This window comes from Paramacrobiotus metropolitanus, unplaced genomic scaffold, assembly GCF_019649055.1.
Source record: "Paramacrobiotus metropolitanus isolate TYO unplaced genomic scaffold, Prichtersi_v1.0 Parri_scaffold0000058, whole genome shotgun sequence".
Taxonomy (NCBI): domain Eukaryota; kingdom Metazoa; phylum Tardigrada; class Eutardigrada; order Parachela; family Macrobiotidae; genus Paramacrobiotus; species Paramacrobiotus metropolitanus.
The window spans coordinates 198,236-217,377 of record NW_026570278.1 but is presented as its reverse complement, the minus strand read 5'-3'; the positions used below and the strand labels follow the sequence as shown (position 1 = coordinate 217,377).

The window sequence follows — 19,142 nt, the reverse complement described above, 5'->3', positions numbered from 1 at the left end:
TGATTAAAGTTATAGTTAAGAACTATTACTTTCACTTTCCGTCAGCACAGTATACGAGTATATTGCGCAGTCATATACGGCACTGGCCCCTATTATTGGTGCCGAAACCGTGGACGGAAGCGTTCACAGTGTGAGTTCGTTTAGCGGTGCTTTTACCAGCTATTTATTCCGTCACGACGCGTGACCTTTATCGAACTGATACCAGTGCTTTATACTGACTGTGTTTATATTGCCTGCGTTTATCTGTGTGATCCGAGTCGTTGATTGCTGCTACGGAATTTTTATTTTTTGACACGTCGTCGACAATAATGCCCACCACAGAGTCAGGGACGACGAAAGTCGGTGAAACGCAAGACAGCTCGAGCCGGAATATTGTGCTGGATTCACGAGCGCTGGCCACACAATTTTCTGACCTTTGTATCGGTACGGATATGAGGCCACCCCTTTACAGCGCACGTGCTGGTGAAGACGTCGAGCAGTGGGTGCGCCGATACAAAGTCATCGTTGCTGCCCTGGAGTGGAACGATGCCAAGGCGCTACGTCAGCTCCCGGCTTACCTGGATGGATTTGCCGCAACATGGCGGTACAAGGTGAGCGAAGACGGAGAAAAGAAGCCGTTCGCTACAACGAAGTTGTTTCTGGAAGCCTTAGTCAAGCGCTTCCAGTCCAAAGATTACTGCACCCGTCTCAAACGACAGTTACGTGACCGAAAACAGGACCCCGACGAGCCACTCAAAGATTACTATAACGATGTTCTGACAATGTGTGACCGCATCGACCGCGACATGGACGATGATGCCGTCATCAATCGGCTCCGCAATGGTCTCCTTCCAGTATTTTGTCAGCGCTTTGCCATGAGCACAGCTAACACGCCTATGGAGTTCCTTACGGATATGCAGCGAGTTTCGCACGTACTGTATTTGGAGGCCAAAAACAGTGCGTACGATGACTAGCGTTACGTCATGGCAAGCGACCACACAAGGTGTGGGTCGCAGAATACGGCCGGGATTACGGATCCTGACTGGTACGATGTGTCGTGGCTGGAAGCGATACAGTTGTACGCAGTACCGCCGGTATACGAGAAGGAGCAGTGTGAATGTCACGTTTGGTGCAGCTGGCATCGTCAAGGACGATGTTGCAGAATCGGCCAGCATGCTGATGGCCGAGAAGGACAACGATGGCTGCCTGTGTGGTGATGCCTTTTGGTGCGTATTGAATGCGTTGTCCATTGTACAAGTTATCTGCAGGGATTAACTGGACCTACGACAGCCACGGAGCGTGTCGGGAAGTGTCCGAATCAATGCCGGCTTAACGAGATGCAGGATAGTTCCATATCCCGAGAAACCCCATGCAGAGTTTACCAAAGTGGGACATGGATCCCCTTGGCTCCGCCGGGAATGGAGTGCGGAACGGCGACAGTCTGATCAGCTGAAACCGTGGCCGAAGATACTCAGATGTCCCGAAGACGAAACGCTTTTGGAACAAAGCGGTGTACTGTAGTGAGTCACGCGCGCGTAGCGGTACAGTGGAGGAGCCAATGGTCGGTTGTGGTTGCCGACCGGTAACCGATTACGCACCCGGTTACACGCTGAATGTCCGTTCGACATCCAGTTGCGGGACGTTGGACGCAACGGTGCCCAAATGCGATGCCAGTTTTACTGGCCCAGTGATGGCGACATCCTCCCCCGCCATACTTCCTCTCCAGCCAGTGCGGAGAAGCAGAGAGAAGCCTCATCTCTCTTGTCATGGAAACGTTCCATATGGTTATTTGCAAACGTTGCAAGCGGGCTTGCGTTCGTGAATGCATCGCCTACGATCACCTGGATGGACCTGATGCCCCCGGCAGTTGGCGTTTCCGGTTGCGAGGACGCAACCGTTAAGGAGGGGAGAATGTTACGCCGGTATACGCATAGCGGTCATTTGAAAGGCGACTCTGTTTATGAGCTTTATTGCTAAACTTGTGTTTGTGCATGATGCGTTTTATTACAGCTTGTTTAAGTGCGTGTGTGTTTGCATGGATGAGCACGTTATGGTTTTGGCCATAACGCTTGACAATCTAAGAGATTGTTCTCATGTTTATTGTCCTCATGAAAGTTACCGAACTTTCTAGAATCGTTGCAACACGGTTGCACTAAGATATAAGGTTTTGCTTTGCTGTGAATGATATCGATCATTCCAGCGATCGGTCTACCATTTCCTGTTGCTTTCCATCTCATTGTTATTCTTGCTTGTTGTGTGATTAAAGTTATAGTTAAGAACTATTACTTTCGCCTTCCGTCAGCACAGTACGGGTAAATAACGCAGTCATATACGGCACTGGCCCCGTATTAACGACAAGAGTGCGACTGCAATAACATGTTTCGATTTTGTTATTTTTTGGGATGTTGCCTAAGGGATTAACGGTAAGCGTGAACTATGCGGCAAAAATATAACCAAACGCTTCCCATTGATGTATACGCATTTGAGTTACTGTTTTATTAGAAATTAGCATTACATATTACGATCAATAAATTTTTATTTCCTTGGGATAAGCAACAGATAACACCTACAACGCATGATATGCAGCGCTCCATACGTTTTGTACAACATTGTTCATGGTGTAATTACCCGATACAAGCAAACTGATCATGTGCTGTTATTCGGTTGTGAATCCGTACTATTTTTACACATTGTCGTTTGCTTAACATTAGATTGGCTAAGTCACGGGTTTAAATTATATGGCGCATCTAAATAATGTGAATGGAGCTGCACTAGACAGTATTTTTATACGGATAAATTTAGGCAGTGGGGAATTTCCGCCAGAAAACCGTACGATCTTCGTGATCTTCTTATGATGGCAGTCGGATCAGCAACGGCTTCGCGCACCTGATAACGTTGGACGGTGGGACGTTGGCGAAGCGCCGGATGCCCACTGCGATACTAAGCTCTCGCTCTGGGATAGCAATGCCCCTATTAGCAAGTCCATCATTTTTCTGTACATTCTTATATAATCACTTCGCCAGTGCTGCTTTAAAGCGGCATGCTCCAATAACGACAATCCGCGTGTGCGTCATTGTTCAACAGACAGAAGACAACTGAGGCATAAGCGTTGTGAGTACTGTATTACGGCGCATTTTTAAGTCCGGGATATAATCAGTGATTCCGCTCACTGATCAGAAACGTACTGCCGCTCGACGGGGTGCAGTGAGGATGTTAGGATACAGGTTAAGACGGTTAAGTAAGCGCTGTGCGGGAGCGGAACAAGATGTAGTCGTCAGATGCCGACGACTCAGTTAACGCACGCATGACTGGTTTGGACTGTGAACACTGAGCATTAAGTGTGAGACGCGACGTGCACCTGTGATTGTAGAAAGTAGGGCGGTGATGATTGTGCGGATGATTCAACGTATGCCGTAGACTGAACCGATAATCCGCTGTTCCTTTGTGACGAAAAATCAACCAACTGGATTTGTAAATGACCAGCTGATAACGATCGCATTCAAGGTCGCAAATTTTTATCAGGCGCGACAACCTTAGGCTTGTTTACGGGAACCAGCTAGTCTGCATACATGTGCCTATTTTTAGCATCCAATAATAAAATGGTGAATTGATTCGTGATTCATGCGTTTTCATGGTGCATACCGACGATACCGTACATGACTCACAAGACGCACTTGCGCTGCATACTCCCGTATCATAATACAGTCAACTGAAAAAAAGTTTTAATGAATTAAGTACTCGTTATCACGGTGAACATACAAATAGCTTTTTCTAAAAAATTAACACTGTGTACAAAAAAAAATTTCATTTTTGAAAAAAAAACACTTTTTTGAAAAAATTAGCACTGTAAATCAAACGACGCACCAGCTACACTGTATTGGAATCAGCCCGGTGATTTTGTTCAGCCAGCTGTTATTTAATGTAACGTTGAACTTTGAAATTATTTACATGATTTGTAAATACCTTCGCTTTTTATTTCACAGCAGTTAGCGGTAACCGTTAACACTTAACAGCAAGTCGTTTATCAGTCAGCAGACGATACTCGTGGATGCAAAGTGTGAGCCAGTTTTGTTAGTGTTTGTGCGAATATTCAGAGCAGACAAATAACACAAAACCATGAAGAGATGAAATTATTAAAATTTATATTAATTTAAAATTTGTTAATTGCATAAACAGTGTTATCTCGAGCTTTATACCAGCACCGGTACTGTGGGACTGTTACACCAGAGAATGATGCGACAATCTGATACCGCCACGTTTAATCGCACTGCTGATCAATAACCTCATGGACCCGTCGGAATGATTTCGTCATTCCGTGGCGTTTTCCGCCCATCTTGCACGTGCTGCGGTTTCACTGGACTACGCCGGCAACTTGCCAGGTTTCCCTTCGCACAAATAGCCCTGATGTTTTTGCTGGCTCACCAATGTGATACTTCTTAGATCAAATAATTTCAGAACGAATCGGCTGACTAGAAACATTCTCCAAACCTGACATTGATGGTATTGACATTGCTATTCCCAAATTTTCAATTCCAGCTTTGTAACGGTTTTGGATCTACACGCATTTCTATTGGTACTTTATTTTCACCAGTTAAGAATCCCTTCTTCTACAATGTGCAGGACGGCCGTCTTCGTCATATACATCGCCTTTGTGCTTACGGCTTTCGCTGCTGCGAAGAAAATCGGAGAAGATGCCAAAAATGTCGGTACCATGATTGGCATTGATCTCGGAACAACTTACTCATGCCCCGGAGTTTACAAGTGAGTAAGCGGTTTATCTGTGTTGGACATCGGAAACACTGTAATGCTATTACATTTTGCCCCGAAAACTTTTTTTTGCTTGACCTTGGTTTTCGCATCGCTTATGAGAACAGAGTGTTCTGTTCTAATCGTCGCCGCACTTTACCATGATTTAGCCATATCCTTTCTAATTTAACTGAACGGTCATATTTAAGTCATATTTACAAAGTAATGAGTTACTTTAAATCATATTTAACTTTTGACTGTACGAGCTTAATCAGTAAAAAGAGAAATTTATAAACAGATTTCCTACAGCCTGTCAAGTGTATTTGACGTGGCGCAATTTGGGTGGCGCGCGGTAGCTAGAATTGTTAGCCGATTAGAATTAAATGTATACTGTTCATTGGGCTAAAGTGGTGTGCAGTTAACTACGAAGGACTTTATAATCAGTGAACATGTTTGGCATGATCGTTCTTTAAACTTAAAATTAGAAGCGCATAGTAATACTGATACAGGTATACATATGTTGTATATAGTGCATACAGTAGTTATACAAATTATTTCACCTCACTGTTATTAGGTACAAGATCTGCGGCGCCCCATAGTCTTTAAGATCTCAATAACCAAACCATTTTTTTGAAAGCTGATACTACCAATTGATCGGCCTCAGTCCAGAACTGGTTCACAGGGTTTTCGTTTTTAAATTCGTTCGGCCGGAGCCATGTCGACACGATTCCGCAAACGATCCACCCACTTTAAGGTCACCTTGAAATTCAGAAAAATTCTGCCTGAATATGATACATAACGTAGAGTATTAGGCTCACGCAGTAAACTAAAACATTTAATTATATTCAATTGCACAAATTATCGCAGGTCAAACTCCCGGGTTTCGATGTCGGCACGTTTGACAATAATTTCGCGGAGGGGAAGCCGCCGCTGTTTCTTGTATATAGATATGTATATAACAAGTCAAGTTAATTTTCATTAGCAAAACCGTAAACCGTTTTTTCAAAACATATTGATTTATCAGCATTTAATTTTTTGGTTTTGCTGCTTGTTAACACGTATTTTATTTGATAACTTTCAAATGCGAAGTTTTACTTTTATGGAAAGTAACGGATCATGCTAAAGTTCGTACATGTACAGATGTTGTGTATGTACGAGTGCATGCAATAAGAGATAAAACTAGGATCACCTTGGTGGTGTAGTATCTATATATCAACAGATTGTCACACTGTACGGTAAATCGCATATTACTCGTATAATTGCGTAATTACAGCGTGAACTACTGTAGTCAAACAATTGCAACTCATATACGGATATTGAAAACCGGTTCTCACGTACGTTGTTTGGCCAGTTTTCATGCATTCAGAATTTCTCGCGGCAAATATTGCGCTTTGTCCAGGCATGCTATCAAAACAACAAAACATGAATTTTAGATGATGGTTTGCGCTACACAAACTGTTTGCTGAGCCTTAAAGAAGCTGCAGCCTACAATGTTTTTCTGGGCTGAAATAAGATGCATGCTTATCAGGCTGATTCTCTGGGTTAGGGTAATTCAGTCCATAGATGCCTTCTGGGACGACAGGGATTATCATGACGATTTTGACGACGACTCACCGTCAGATGAGTTGCCAGACGGTAACTAATGAACAAAACAGGACCCTGAATAGTTATGAGCACCTGACTTAATAATAACGAAGTGAACGAAGTACTGTACTGTTACCCTGCACTTGCCGAAAGTTTCAGTGGTTCAACGTGACGTACATTGTATGAGCGCGTTCAGTCGCCATTCACGATTCACATACTAGGCCTGTAACTGCGTGCAGGGGGCTGTCTGCTGACTGAACCCAAGAGGCTTTAGCTCACACACAGCTACAGTATCGTACAGCTTATACTGTACAAAATTTCGGCAAGTGCAAGGTAACAGCAAGGTAACAGCATAAAGGACCAAATTTACAAACACCTGATCATCAGGTGTTCTCTGTTCTTAGACCTCCCGCGCGCGGCTGTTTTCTGCTGATTGAGTGTACTGCGTTGTGATGTTAATTGTTTTCTATAAGCTGAAAGGGTATAACAAATAAAAGTATGCACAGCCGGGGATTCGGAGCCAAAGACAGCTTTAGCTTTGTATGGATTAATTATGGAGGCACAACATTTCGCCTTTTTTTAGTTTTTTATGCTTGAGAAATTTGATGAACTGTTTTCATTTTAAAATTTTTGGTTCTTCGACAAAACACGTTCCAAAGGGTAAAACAACTAAAAATTGTTTTGTGTTACATTGTAACGAAATTTCGTTAATACGTACGTATTCGCTGACCGAGATGTGTGTGCCCTACTAGTTACTAAATAGTTAGCTTTCATAATTACTGGATTAAGAAAAATATACTACATGCAGAGTGTAGACGCAGTTGCGCAGGTGATAGCCTTCGCTTTGCAGATTGGGTAACGCGCATTGATCCCGCTATTATGAAAGCCCACTGGTCCAATATAAGCCGCCGCGGATCGCTGCAAGATGATATTCTGTTTTCTGATGCTGGTGTGGGCGAAGGATCGAAAAGATTTGCAGGTATTAAGGCACAGTCAATATAAGTCATATAACGACCAATTGTTGCTAACGAATTTTCGAAATGATGAAGAGCCATTACCACGTTTTGGCCTCTTAAGCTTAGATATTCAAAAGATGGATGTCATAAGCAGAATTCCACGCTGGCGCTTCTTGACTTGTTGCTTTTCAGCACGCTAAGAGTGACACACCAGAGCAAAAGAAAGTAAAGCGTGCATTATATATAACACTCATTCTTTAGGAAAGAAAAAATTTCCGTTGTGGCCGAAAGGAATGGTTCCCTATCGTATAAGCGAGCTATTTGGTAAGCAGCAGATAATTGATACAAATTTTATTTAGTTCAAAATAACATAAGGCCAGAATCGTTTAAACGGATAGACCGTGTGTCGGATACCTTAACGGCCGTAAATATTGCGTAGCCGGCTTCTTCAGTGCCTTGTAACTAGATTTAAATGTGTTGGTGAACAATTTGGATCAGAAATTCCAAACGTAAATTTTAGGTGAAGTGCCATTTTGCTTCCGTGCGTTTCCTTTTTTTGAAGCCCTCATTTGAATCCGGAAGCTTCTGTGTATAAATTCGTTATCTGAGCGTTATTTTTGGGATTGTGTATTTGTTTCGGGATCGATTTGCTAATGTGTCGATTCATTCCCGGACGTAACGCATATGCTATCTAATGGTAACTTCCTCCCCGATAAAAATTTTTACTCCGTTATAAGCGTGCGGAAACTCTACCAAAAACGTTCTCCGCCGAATTTATACTTCACCCATAATGTCGAGGTACTTATTACTGTTGCCGCGTGACGTGATTCCGCAACAGAATCAGGTGTACGGAATCCGTTTAACTGGTTGCTCGATGTTCGCCATCAAGTGTGCGAGGCCGGCAGGGGTAAGCCAACGACCGGGCATGACAGTGGTGCAATCGCATCGTGCGGCTACAGTATGGTACCTTTGTGTATCGATTTAAAAATGTACGAAAAAACGTAGAAAACCCGGGAGTGGTGAGTTTGCGGTGGAAGTTTAACTGGTCTGGTATACATACGGTTCATCCGTCGAACGGTTTTTCGCGCTAGATATGTTCGTTATCAGATGCGGTAAGCTAGCCGGCAGAGTTAAGCACTTCGTTTTGCCTCTTTTCCGACCTCCTACCGCCTAAAGGACTATGACATAAACTAAATCAGACGACGTACACTGTTGTCACCGGCGTTGCCGTAAAAGATGTCAAGACGATAGGCGGTGACAACAGTCAAAGTTGGAGTCAGGTTACTGAACAGATAAAAGCAAATATTGACTGAATATTTACGTATATTTTGCAGGGTCTCAGGATGCTTTCGTTATCCAGCAAGCGATGTCCACTATACATAGCAAAGTCCGTTGCGTGACATTCCCGGCGAGAAAGCAGGAGAAAAACTATATCAGTTTCGAGCTTGCTAAAAAGTAGGCCTTTGATCTAGAGACGGCAGACGTTTTAAGATAATCCTCATGATATTCGAGTTGGGCACATGTGGCACGCTTCGTACCAAAGAAAAAAAGTGAATCGTTTTTTCTCTCCTTGTAGTCACAGTAGACATATGTATACAGGCTGTAGACTCCCTGTAGAACTATCAGTAGTCACCTAGGTTTTCTTAGGATGTATACAGGTTCTCTACAGATGTCTACCGCTGTATACAGGTAGCCATTCTTAGGTTCAGCTCGATAGTCTGCCTGTATACACCGGTAGTCACCCGTAGACAGCCCGTAGACACCACTGTAGACATACTGTAGTCTCGTTGTTTCTTAGGTTTTCTTAGGATGTACATACAGGTTGTATACAGGGTGTCTACTGGTTGTCTACAGATAACTACAGTGACTACAAGAAGGAAAAAAACGTTCCAGTTTTTTTCATTGGTACGAAACGTTTCATATATAAGTTAGGAAGCCAACCTAATGGTCGCTAATAACTTGCTTTGACCATATACCGCATATAGTGTGTTCGCGGAAACAACTAACCAGTCGACCGCTGCCGAATAATACCATGGCGTAGGAGCATTGAATATCGACTAGCGTGCGCAGTAACTTTCGTCAACCAGGCTCTGTCTTACAATTATTTTGGGGGCCACAGTAACTCGCAGTCTAGGAGTCGCGGACGACCAGAGCAAAAGTCTTGCAGCGGAGTTTTTTTGAATGTGTGGGTATGGCTGGGACACCGTTTATCTGATTGTCAAAATGTCTTTCGGCGCACCGTCCTTGCGGCGAAATGTCTCGCGGCGTGTTGTCCTTCCGACTAAATGTTTATGAGACTAGTATCCTGCAACATTCATGGACTAGGTAGGCGCAGGCCGTGCAGTACAGGTGTTTCCATTAGCCTGTAGATTAGAAAAATCAGTTGTAGGTTGACCTGGTTTGTTTGATAACAGATTTTCATTTTCTTGATGACAGAATAATTTCGTCGACACAGTTGTGGATCAGTCGTCCACCGTTCTGCCGAACCAAGTCAACCAACCAGTCGGCGTGGCTTGAACTAATAATGTCGCCATTGAGTGCATTCGGTTCTATGGTCGGATCAATGCATGCCGTCACTGCTCCGGCAGAAAAGTTGAAGCAGTTATGCAGATATGTTTTTCAATCTGTGTGCAATGCATATTTCATCCCACTCTTTTTTCGTCTGCAGATTGAATTTCTCATTTTAAAAATTTTGATTGAACCCGATAGGTAATCGAGGAGAACGGTAGTCACGCCACTGATAAACTAGTCAGTTGGTTGTCTCCTTAGACTAATAATTCTCTGACTTTCGGTTTGCTGCCCGACATTTTGCTAACTGGCATATTGCTAATTCTCACAGCCTGCAGCCTGCTGCTCGACAGGTTGCTGACCGACAAATTGCTTTTCGATAATTTTGCTGCACGTCGTGCTGCTGAAACTATTTTGTTGACCGATATCCCGCTCACTGTTCTTTTTTCAGGTTTCGTAGCTTTTTTTGTTTATGCTACAGTTTATTAGCTTAGCTTGGTTTCTTATCATGATTTAGATCCCTATGTTCTCTTTGGTTTTCTTGTGTTTGTTATGCTGGCTTTTGTCTTGTTTTCTTATGTTTTCTAATGTTCTTATATTTGTTTCTTTTGATATCTTATGTTTGGTTCTGATTGCCCTATGACTTTTTCTGTTAACTTGTACAGAATAATCTCATGTTTTTCTATGTGATGTTTTTCCGCTTTTGCTTTATTATGTTTGGCTTCGATTTCTTATGTTTAGTAATGTTTTATTCAGCCACCTGATTTTCATCAGCAAAATATTGGGGTTCGGCAAACTGTCGTTCGGCAACTTGCCGATCATCGAGTTGTCGTTTCATTGATTGTCGGCTAAGCATTTTGTCGGTGACCAAGCTGTCGGTGCACTGAAAAAGAGTGGAATGATATATGCAGCTGGAGCAATGGACATATCTGCTTGATTGCATCCACCTTTGCAACGGTTGCAACGCAGACGCTTTGGCTGCACATTAGCAGGGCTATCGGTATACATTCTTCGCCAGTATTTGATTTATGAAGATGTCCATGACGAGGGTGGACGGAGTTTCGTAGAAACAGCTACCATCAACTATTTAGCAGCGAAAGACAGGGCAAGACAAAGCAGTATGCACAAAGTGAAAAAGTCGAAGGACCCTCGATCTGAGGCAGTCGAATATCCGCAGTCATTGACGTGTGTCTTTAATTGGTGATACTGCAAATGAGATTTTCAGTTGCTCATCCTACGTCGGAGTCAAAGGTGGCATACAACCAATATTTTTGGACCCAGTCCAGTGCATGCGTCCGGGAATCGTTCAGCATGAAATTCTGCACGCTCTTGGTCTGTTTCATGAACACAGCCGGAGTGACCGGAATACTAGTGTAAAAATTTTTGTTGACGAAATAATGGACAGTCACAAATCACAATATGATATTATTCCTGACATGGATACATTTGGAACGGATTACGATCTGGAATCACTGATGCACTACGGACCATATGACTTTGCTAAAACCATATACCGTCCGGTGATCATTCCCCGAATGGAGCATGTTTACCGAATGGGACAACGGGAAGCACTAAGCGTGCGCGATGTCGCCAAGTTGCGCAATGCTTACCACTGCCAAGCTGACCAGAGATTCGAGATAGACGAGCATGACTATGAGGAACGTTCGTTTCCTGGGTTTTCTGGATTAGAGATGCAAGCAGAGCAGTGTGCCTGGCAGTTCAATCAGTACTGCAGCGTCCCGGAACTAAATAGCGAGAACTGCACAACAACTAGGTGGCTGAATATTTGGTTCAACGCATCGGCCGATACAACGCTTTTACGATCAATGGCTATGGCCATGGCCAAGGCGCCATTACGGCCGATCGGTATATTGTTAAAGGACCAACAAATAACCGGTGAATTGCTATCTCCAATTGAGAAACAAGTTCTGATTTTGTGGATGCTCGACTGTCAAGCTCACGACGCAACAGTGAAGCTTTCCAGCTTCAATTTGATTAATCTCCAGCATTTTGAAGTGCGCAGATGTATCGACATGCGCATCAGAATGTCCGATTTCCGATTTTTGTCGGCGCTGAAAATTATAGTCTTCGAGAAGTCGACGATCTTATACTTGGAAAAAGGAGCCTTCACCAACTTGCCGCAACTGCAGATGCTTGTTTGGCATCGATCGATTTCGTCAAAATTTGGTGTGGTGATCGGCGACAAATTGCAGAAGAATCTTGCCCGAAGCATGCCCGGCTACTTAAAGCGAATGCACTGCGATTGCGAATTTGCTTGGCTACGGAAGTGGCTTCCGGAACGCGGTCTGCTCCGGGCGACATTTGAACCATCTGCAATATTTTACTTCGCCAATGGGAAATTCATTGATCAACCAGAGATCACGATAAACGATGTGTATATTCCAATTGACTGCGCCGTGCAGCCATTTCCTTCCGATTTCGACGCAATAAATTTTAACCAGAGCGAATTCTCAGTTAACGCACCGCAGTGTCCAAACAGCACGTTCAATGCGACATATGAATCTCTCAAGGTTAAACGAACCTTTACTTTTTCTCCCATCGACATCAGCCAGTGTCAGATGCAGTTTGGAAAATCTTGCCGACCGTGGGAGAGGCATTCTTCATTGCCAGCTACGGAAACGACAATTCTGATTTATTGCCAGCAAGTGCACAAGAGTTCCAAGACCGCTTTGGCCATTGGATGTTGGAGCAACGCGACGGTGCGAGACGTACAAGACATTGCCTTCGCGCTGGCCAAACCACCATTACGAATGGTGAAATTAAATGTCAGCGACGGAAGTTATCTGTGTTACCGTGCGTTTGCTCCGGTAAAAACGCAAATTCTAGTGATGCAGCTCTACGATTGCTTGCAACGACGGACAACAGGCAAATTACCTTCCTTGGCTTTCGAAAATCTGCTATACCTCGAAGTAAACAACTGTCACAATATTACTGTTCGGACCGAGGATTTTGCTGACTTTCCTAATATTCGCGTAATACTGTTCGCACAGTCGACGGTGGACGGAGTGACCCAGTTTACGTTCAGTTCGCTTCCGAATCTTGAAGCTCTGTCCATGGAAATCGGAGCGCGCGAAGCGCTGACGGGTGACTCAAATTATTATCAATATTTACGTAGACTCCACTGTGATTGCCAGTACAATCACTTCCGATCATGGCTACAGCAACGTATTATAGACCGCATTCCAACAACTGCGGTAGACTCGAATGACAAAGGAAATAACGCTTCGCGCAGCTGGACGGCGCTAGCGCAATTGGACTACGATGTGGAGGGCGAAACATACCGCTATCAGTGGTGGACAAAAGAAATGTATCAGTCTCTGGATTGCGCTACTGGGCAAGCTAGCAACGATTTTTGGCTGACGGTTAACAATAATCACCGGTTTATTTACTCTGTGAACGCTCCAAGTTGCCCGCATGCTTATGCACCGACCCATGCACCAACAACAAGAGGTTCTAGACCTTACCTGACAGGAAATAAGACGCTGGAACGCTCCAGTACCGGCAATAAAGAAGGTGAGCGTTTATTCACTAGCATGGCAATTACGCTCCCCAGAGTACTATTAATGCGGCAGATTCCAGTTTTGTTCTTAGACAGTAACATTACTGTCTTTTGATGTTTATTAAACTAAAAATGCATAATGCAATTTCCCATAACAGAGCCGTATATAAGCCCAGGTGAAAACAAGGCAACACGACCTGCATTGCAACACGAGCCCAGGAGCGCAGTCAGCAACTTTCTGGTTTGATTTGATTTGATTTATTTTTCAGTAGCCGAGCTCGTAAACGGGCACTCTCACAAATGCGTACGGCAGTCATATTGCCATTCAGCTAATCAGTTGGCTTTCTCCATGGACTTATAGTTATCACCAATTTCTCTCGTTCAGTTCTGAGTATAAAGCACCCTGATCAACATTCTAGAAGGCACAGAAACCTGCAAAGCTGTTGGTACCAAAAACGGTGCTATCGGTGGGCTATAACGAATAACGCAAGCTGAAGCCATACTGTTTTGAATTTTGATTGAGTTAAGATAGGTCCTCTGCATATAACCACAGTAGCGCTTCCTATGATAAGTTGTATGAAAAACTAGAAACTTTCCTTAGTCGCCACAAATAGCCATTTCTTTGGCACAAAAAACTTTTGAATATTTTTACTTCCTTTAGTTATGTTTATCGCATGATTCAGTCCCGAACGGAACGAAAGAAATATGTGTGAGTTTTCTGCACCTGAGGCGCAGAAAACAGCAACAAAACCTATTTCACTGGTTGCTGGGTTCGGAAAAATGGAAAACGAATCGTGCAAGCGCTACTTCTACTACTGCTAATTCTCGTTTAAGCAGCGCTCACAACAGGCGAACAAACTTTCTAGTAGAAACTCTAGAATGAAGGGAATGCAAATCTATCTTGGACACCGGCAGTTTCAAGTGCTAAAGTTAGATGACTTTACTGTGTTCCAGACTGGACCGCCAGCTTGAGTAAACCGATTTTGCAAGAACGACGATCCGAGCTAACAGCGCAGGCGATTGATGAGGCAGGCCGTATATACCATTACGATGACCAAGCGCTCAGCAGTGACCCCGCTGCAGAGTCCGGACTTTTGTCTAGCAGCCGATTCTGGCTCAACAATGGCAAAGATATTGCTTATTTATTCAGCGAAGCGCTCGGTACGATAAACCGTAAAAATGAAATAGGTCGAGAAATGCAAGAATTCTGACTGAAGTTGTTACAATATCTGGTGTCATCTAACTGTTCGTATTCTTTGGGTGAAGACATCGCAGATCGAGAAGAAATCAAGGAGGCATTACATTCCATCTCGATCTACACTGCACAATGTGTGACGTTTAAAGCCAGGGAACTCGAGAATGACTACATCTTTTTTCGGTTGGGACAGAGGTGAGCCATCTGACAGATTCGGTGCCAAACGTAGTACGTACTAGAAAACACGGCTGTAACCGGCAAAACCGTCCGAACGAATGAACCGTCCGCCAGACGCTTTTTTATCTGTACGCCGGCAAAACCGGACGGTTTTACCAGCTCACAGGCAAAAACGCCCGGCAGACGATTCATTCATCCGGACGGTTTTGCCGGTTATACACGGCCTCGGCTGCGGCAAGTTTTATTCAATGCTATGTGAGTGGAGCCCTGTGCAAATACGGTGGTGAATAATAAAAATTTTTTGAACTTGTTTTAGTGAAACTGAATATCAGTACAGTACTTTTCTAATCTGAATGTAGTCAATAGCGGCAGGTGTTTTCACTGGTCACTGGTTAATTCATTTTTGAGCAATCTCTGCATAGCTCAAGCTACGATACGCTAAGCGCAATGCAGATCAAATATGTCGATTCTTGAAGGCCCGCGCTCAAGTTTGGACTTTGTCCGCTGAAAATATGTCTGTGGCCATTAGAACTCTTCCCAATGAAAGTCTAAATTTGAAAATTCCCCCCGGATATGTGAGAGTGCCCGATTACGGGCTTGGCCCCTCGAAAATAAATAAATCAATCAATGGAGGTTCCAGCTTTTGCGGGTATTTCAGCCGAAAGGCATGCCCGGCAGATGATGTTGTTCATACTAGTATATCCAATCCGCTGTGTCGCTCTTGTCTTTCGGCTGAATTACTACACGAATGCTCGTGATGTCCAAGTTTGCCAACTCGCTTCGCACGTTTAGTGCAACTATGGGGGCCGCTTAAATCGGCTCCATGGCGCAAACCAATAGAGATTTTTGCCGTCTCATACTTAACGTGCTTCAATACAGTGTACATCATAAAGATGTTACATCCACAGTCGTATAGTGCTATGCATGTGTGCGGGTCGAGTGCGGATATTGTGTAACACCGTTTCGAAGTCCAGTGATGTGTACATGTAGTTCTTTAAGGATGAAATTTCAGCCAGCATTCATTCTAACAACGTTGCTGCAGATGCCAGTCAAGTGTTGGCAGACAAGGTGGTCAGCAAAACATCACTCTAACGCAAGCATGTATTTTTCGCGGGGCCCTCCAGCATCTGGTTCTTCACGCGTTCGGTCTATTTCACGAACATCACAGAGCTGATCGTAGCGAGTACTTGAGCATATATCTCAATCGAACAGAACTCCCGCCAAACAGCGTTCTGATTCGCCAGCTACCGCAGATGGCCACTTACGGGACCGAATACGATCTGGAATCCATTATGCATTACGGCGCATTCGACCTAGCCGATCCCGAACATCCCGATCTGCCTGTCTTCCTCCCTAAAACAACACAACCAGGGAAACGCTTTAAAATGGGTCAACGCCGGACTCTGAGCGCCAAAGACATTGTCAAATTGTACACAGCCTACAACTGCACGATACAAGTCGGAGACGGTGGTGTTCGCGAACCGATTCCCAATTTTGTTATTAGCAATCTTCCTCCGTCGGAGTGTGATAAGTTAGCTACGCTGAAATGTGCTAGTGAACGTATCCATGACTGCTCATTACGGGGGTTCATACCGCTGTCCTGCGACTCCACGACCACATTGGATGACTGGCACCAAACGGGTGTTACAGTGGCGAACCTGACAATGCGCGTGGTCGAACTGAAAATGCTTGATAGCGATGAGATGAACGGAGCCCCCGCTGCTTTCATGCCGATTCGAAACCAAATACTTTTTACGTCATTTAGTATGTGCCAGAACTCCCGTTTTTCATCCAGGCTCGCCGTTTTCCGTTTCATCAATTTAATGCAGCTGCATTTACGGTTTTGTTATGGGCTGATAGTGCGGAAAAAGGACTTTTGCGGATTCCCGCGCCTGCTCATTCTCCTTTTTGTCCACAGCACGATACTCCACCTCGATGCGGGGACCTTCAGCGCCTTGCGGGAGCTAACGGTGCTGAGCTTGGAGTCCGATTTGCTCAATCCAACCAGCTCCCAGTCCAATGTCAGCCGGTCGCAGCTGATGGATTACCTACGCCGACTGCACTGTAGCTGTGATTTCGCTCATTTTCGACGATGGAGGGAAAGCAATAAGGTGTTGCGACTGGAACTAGGGTCAGGCGAAATAACCTATGTTGTCGGCATCGCCCGCAGTCGACGAATAAAGAGAGACCAGATATTTTATCCTGTAGACTGTCTCGCCGATCCGCACGCATCAAACACTACGGAACTGAAAATCAATTCGGACCAACGTGAATATTCCATTAACGAACCAGTGTGTAAGAACACTCTAGTCGCCTCTTGCTGCCGGAACCAGTTACGCTTCCATGCATTGGTGAGAATCCGTTGAATAATAATTGTTTTAACCTTAGGCGACTTAGACACCATCAAAGCTACAATTACGCCGTCCTACAGCAGCCTTTGCGGAAATACAGAAGTTAACAATTCATCTATACCTGGTACGTTGCTCTTAACCTCTTTATACACCATCGACCGAAGCGCAGCAAAAGTTATTCAAGTGCACGTAGTGCGAAAAACGCGTTATCAGTACTTTTGTCACCGCAAGCGTTGCAACTCCTTATAAAAGCGCTCGGTGGCCGTACATATTCACCTAAACTATTGCCAAAATTTGCTTTCCTAGTTACAAATTGACTTATTTCTTTTACGATTTATGCAACCGTACGAAATATTGGTCATGTCGAAGTGATTATTAATCGAATAAATCGTTTGTTGTAACAGAACCAGCGGGCAACAGATCGTTGGACAAAACACAAAATGTTGATGCAGGAAAATTTCATAAATTGTTCAACGAGTCAAAACAGGAAGCGCCGTTGCATTCCGACTTTGTCGAGCCATATCGGAAAGGTAGTAAGCCAATTATCCACAGCATTTTGCTACCCGACCTTTCTTCAATAGATTGTGTTAACCGTCACCCTTCACAGACAGCGCGGTACACGAAGACGCCAAATCGTACAGCTGGATATACGGCTGTGTAGGTGGAGTTTTTGGCCTGTGCATCATATTGGCTGTCTATGTGACATGTCGCTGTGTTTGTCGCTCGTTGCAACGTGCCAAGAATGCCGTAAGTCTGGAGAATGGTCCACTGCTGGGGAGACAGGTTGCTACAGTATCCAGGCCGAGTGTACAGATCTCCACGGCGTCCACTGAATTGACGCACACATTTGGCGGCGAAGTGGACGAAATGCCGAGTCTGGATTTGACAACAGAAGGCAGTGGCACTGAATTGTTGCCGCTAAACAGCGCTACACTCGACGCACATATTGAGCAGTCTGTGTAGTCAGAAAATTAATCCCGTTACGCGGTTACAGTACCCGAGGGGCCGCGCTGACGCTTGGAATAGGATTCGGATTGCTCAAACTTGGACTTGGATTACTCATCCAGAGAAGTTAGAGAACCACACTTGCTTATGTAAAAATAAGCGTTCTTTAAAATTCTATAACGTGTAACCACCATCGGGTGGAAGTCTCCTCTAGGAATTCCCGATTAACTGCCTTTTGTTGATGTTTGTTTGTTTGTGTGTTTAAGCAACTGCACAGCTTCAACAAACAGGTGAAAACCTGTGTGTAATTTGCCCATATGTAGCACAGTCTGACATACTTTAAGGTTGTTAACCGTTTGCTACATGAGCAGACAAGTAACTAAAGTAGCAAAATCAAAATCACAATTATCAAGACTTCTATTTTTTCCCGGTAAAGTTCCTAAAATCGCGGCCGCATTGCCTTTATTAATTGCAAGGCTAATGCGCTGCTTTAAAAAAGCCATAGATCTGCCTTATCCGGAACTCCCTTTGATTTTCCGTCCAAAGAAGCTGACCATTTCTCTGGCACTCCAAAGGTTTCCCCGGCAAAAGGGTAAAACCAGTACTATCCCGATAATTGCATCGTTTCCGGCTTATATCAAGACAACAAAGTCGACGGCCTAACATCAAGAGGTCTACGGAGGTGTAACAAAGTCTACGGAGCTGCTCAAAACGTTTCTTCAGGACGCTGTCGTCTGCAGGGGTTAGATAGTTTTTGAAGGTTGCCGCGCTTCCACGGGCGGGTACGGTCCTTATTAAAATTAAAACATTCATTTTCTGTTGTGTCTAGAGTTTGTGATAGAAGTGGGAGCTGTAGGCGACGCCCAGCTGCGAAGTTCGCGAAGTAAACAGACGACAAATCAGTATTTGTTATTAAGTAATATTTTTTTCAATTTAGCAATTTTTAGTGTCCGCCCAGGAAGGAATATTAGTACAAGCATCCCTCGAATGTTTATTTGTATGTCCTACACTGGAACATAGTTCCGCGTCACTTCCGCGTATTTACACGATATTAAGGGACAGAGAAATCCCCAGGACCGCCCGCACTAGGCAGCTCCAGTGATGTCAAAGGAACCGACAACTAATGCGGGCGGTCCTGTGGATTTCTCGGTCCCTTAATATAGTGTAAATACAGTACATTT

At 44.2% G+C, this 19,142-nt stretch overlaps 1 protein-coding gene across 9 annotated transcripts; it reads left to right on the top strand.

Moving 5' to 3' along the window:
- Positions 1 to 4,397: 4,397 nt before the first annotated feature.
- On the top strand, positions 4,398 to 18,340 carry LOC129592980 (uncharacterized). Of its 9 annotated transcripts, XM_055489148.1 has the most exons (12): positions 4,398 to 4,479; positions 4,571 to 4,740; positions 7,160 to 7,288; positions 7,527 to 7,589; positions 8,600 to 8,720; positions 10,999 to 13,307; positions 14,248 to 14,454; positions 14,560 to 14,683; positions 15,708 to 16,960; positions 17,054 to 17,140; positions 17,421 to 17,546; positions 17,624 to 18,340. In XM_055489148.1, the coding sequence occupies exons 3-12, from the start codon at positions 7,189 to 7,191 to the stop codon at positions 17,977 to 17,979; spliced, it is 4,746 nt and encodes a 1,581-aa protein (XP_055345123.1). In that variant the 5' UTR covers positions 4,398 to 4,479; positions 4,571 to 4,740; positions 7,160 to 7,188; the 3' UTR covers positions 17,980 to 18,340. The 9 variants fall into 9 exon arrangements, with proteins under 9 accessions (XP_055345123.1, XP_055345122.1, XP_055345130.1 ...); XM_055489147.1 differs by lacking the exons at positions 4,398 to 4,479; positions 4,571 to 4,740 and adding an exon at positions 6,166 to 6,360; XM_055489149.1 differs by lacking the exons at positions 4,398 to 4,479; positions 4,571 to 4,740; positions 7,160 to 7,288 and adding an exon at positions 9,251 to 9,590 and having other exon boundaries at positions 7,572 to 7,589; positions 9,702 to 13,307.
- The last annotated feature ends 802 nt before the right edge of the window (positions 18,341 to 19,142 follow it).

What these genes read in the sequence shown, in the direction of transcription:
- LOC129592980 (XM_055489147.1), top strand. Translation starts at nt 6,216, where the DNA reads ATGTTTTTCTGGGCTGAAATAAGATGCATGCTTATCAGGCTGATTCTC. An exon ending in TCGTATAAGCGAGCTATTTG is followed by an intron (nt 7,590 to 8,599) that starts GTAAGCAGCAGA and finishes TATATTTTGCAG; the next exon opens with GGTCTCAGGATGCTTTCGTT. An exon ending in TGTCGAGCCATATCGGAAAG is followed by an intron (nt 17,547 to 17,623) that starts GTAGTAAGCCAA and finishes CACCCTTCACAG; the next exon opens with ACAGCGCGGTACACGAAGAC.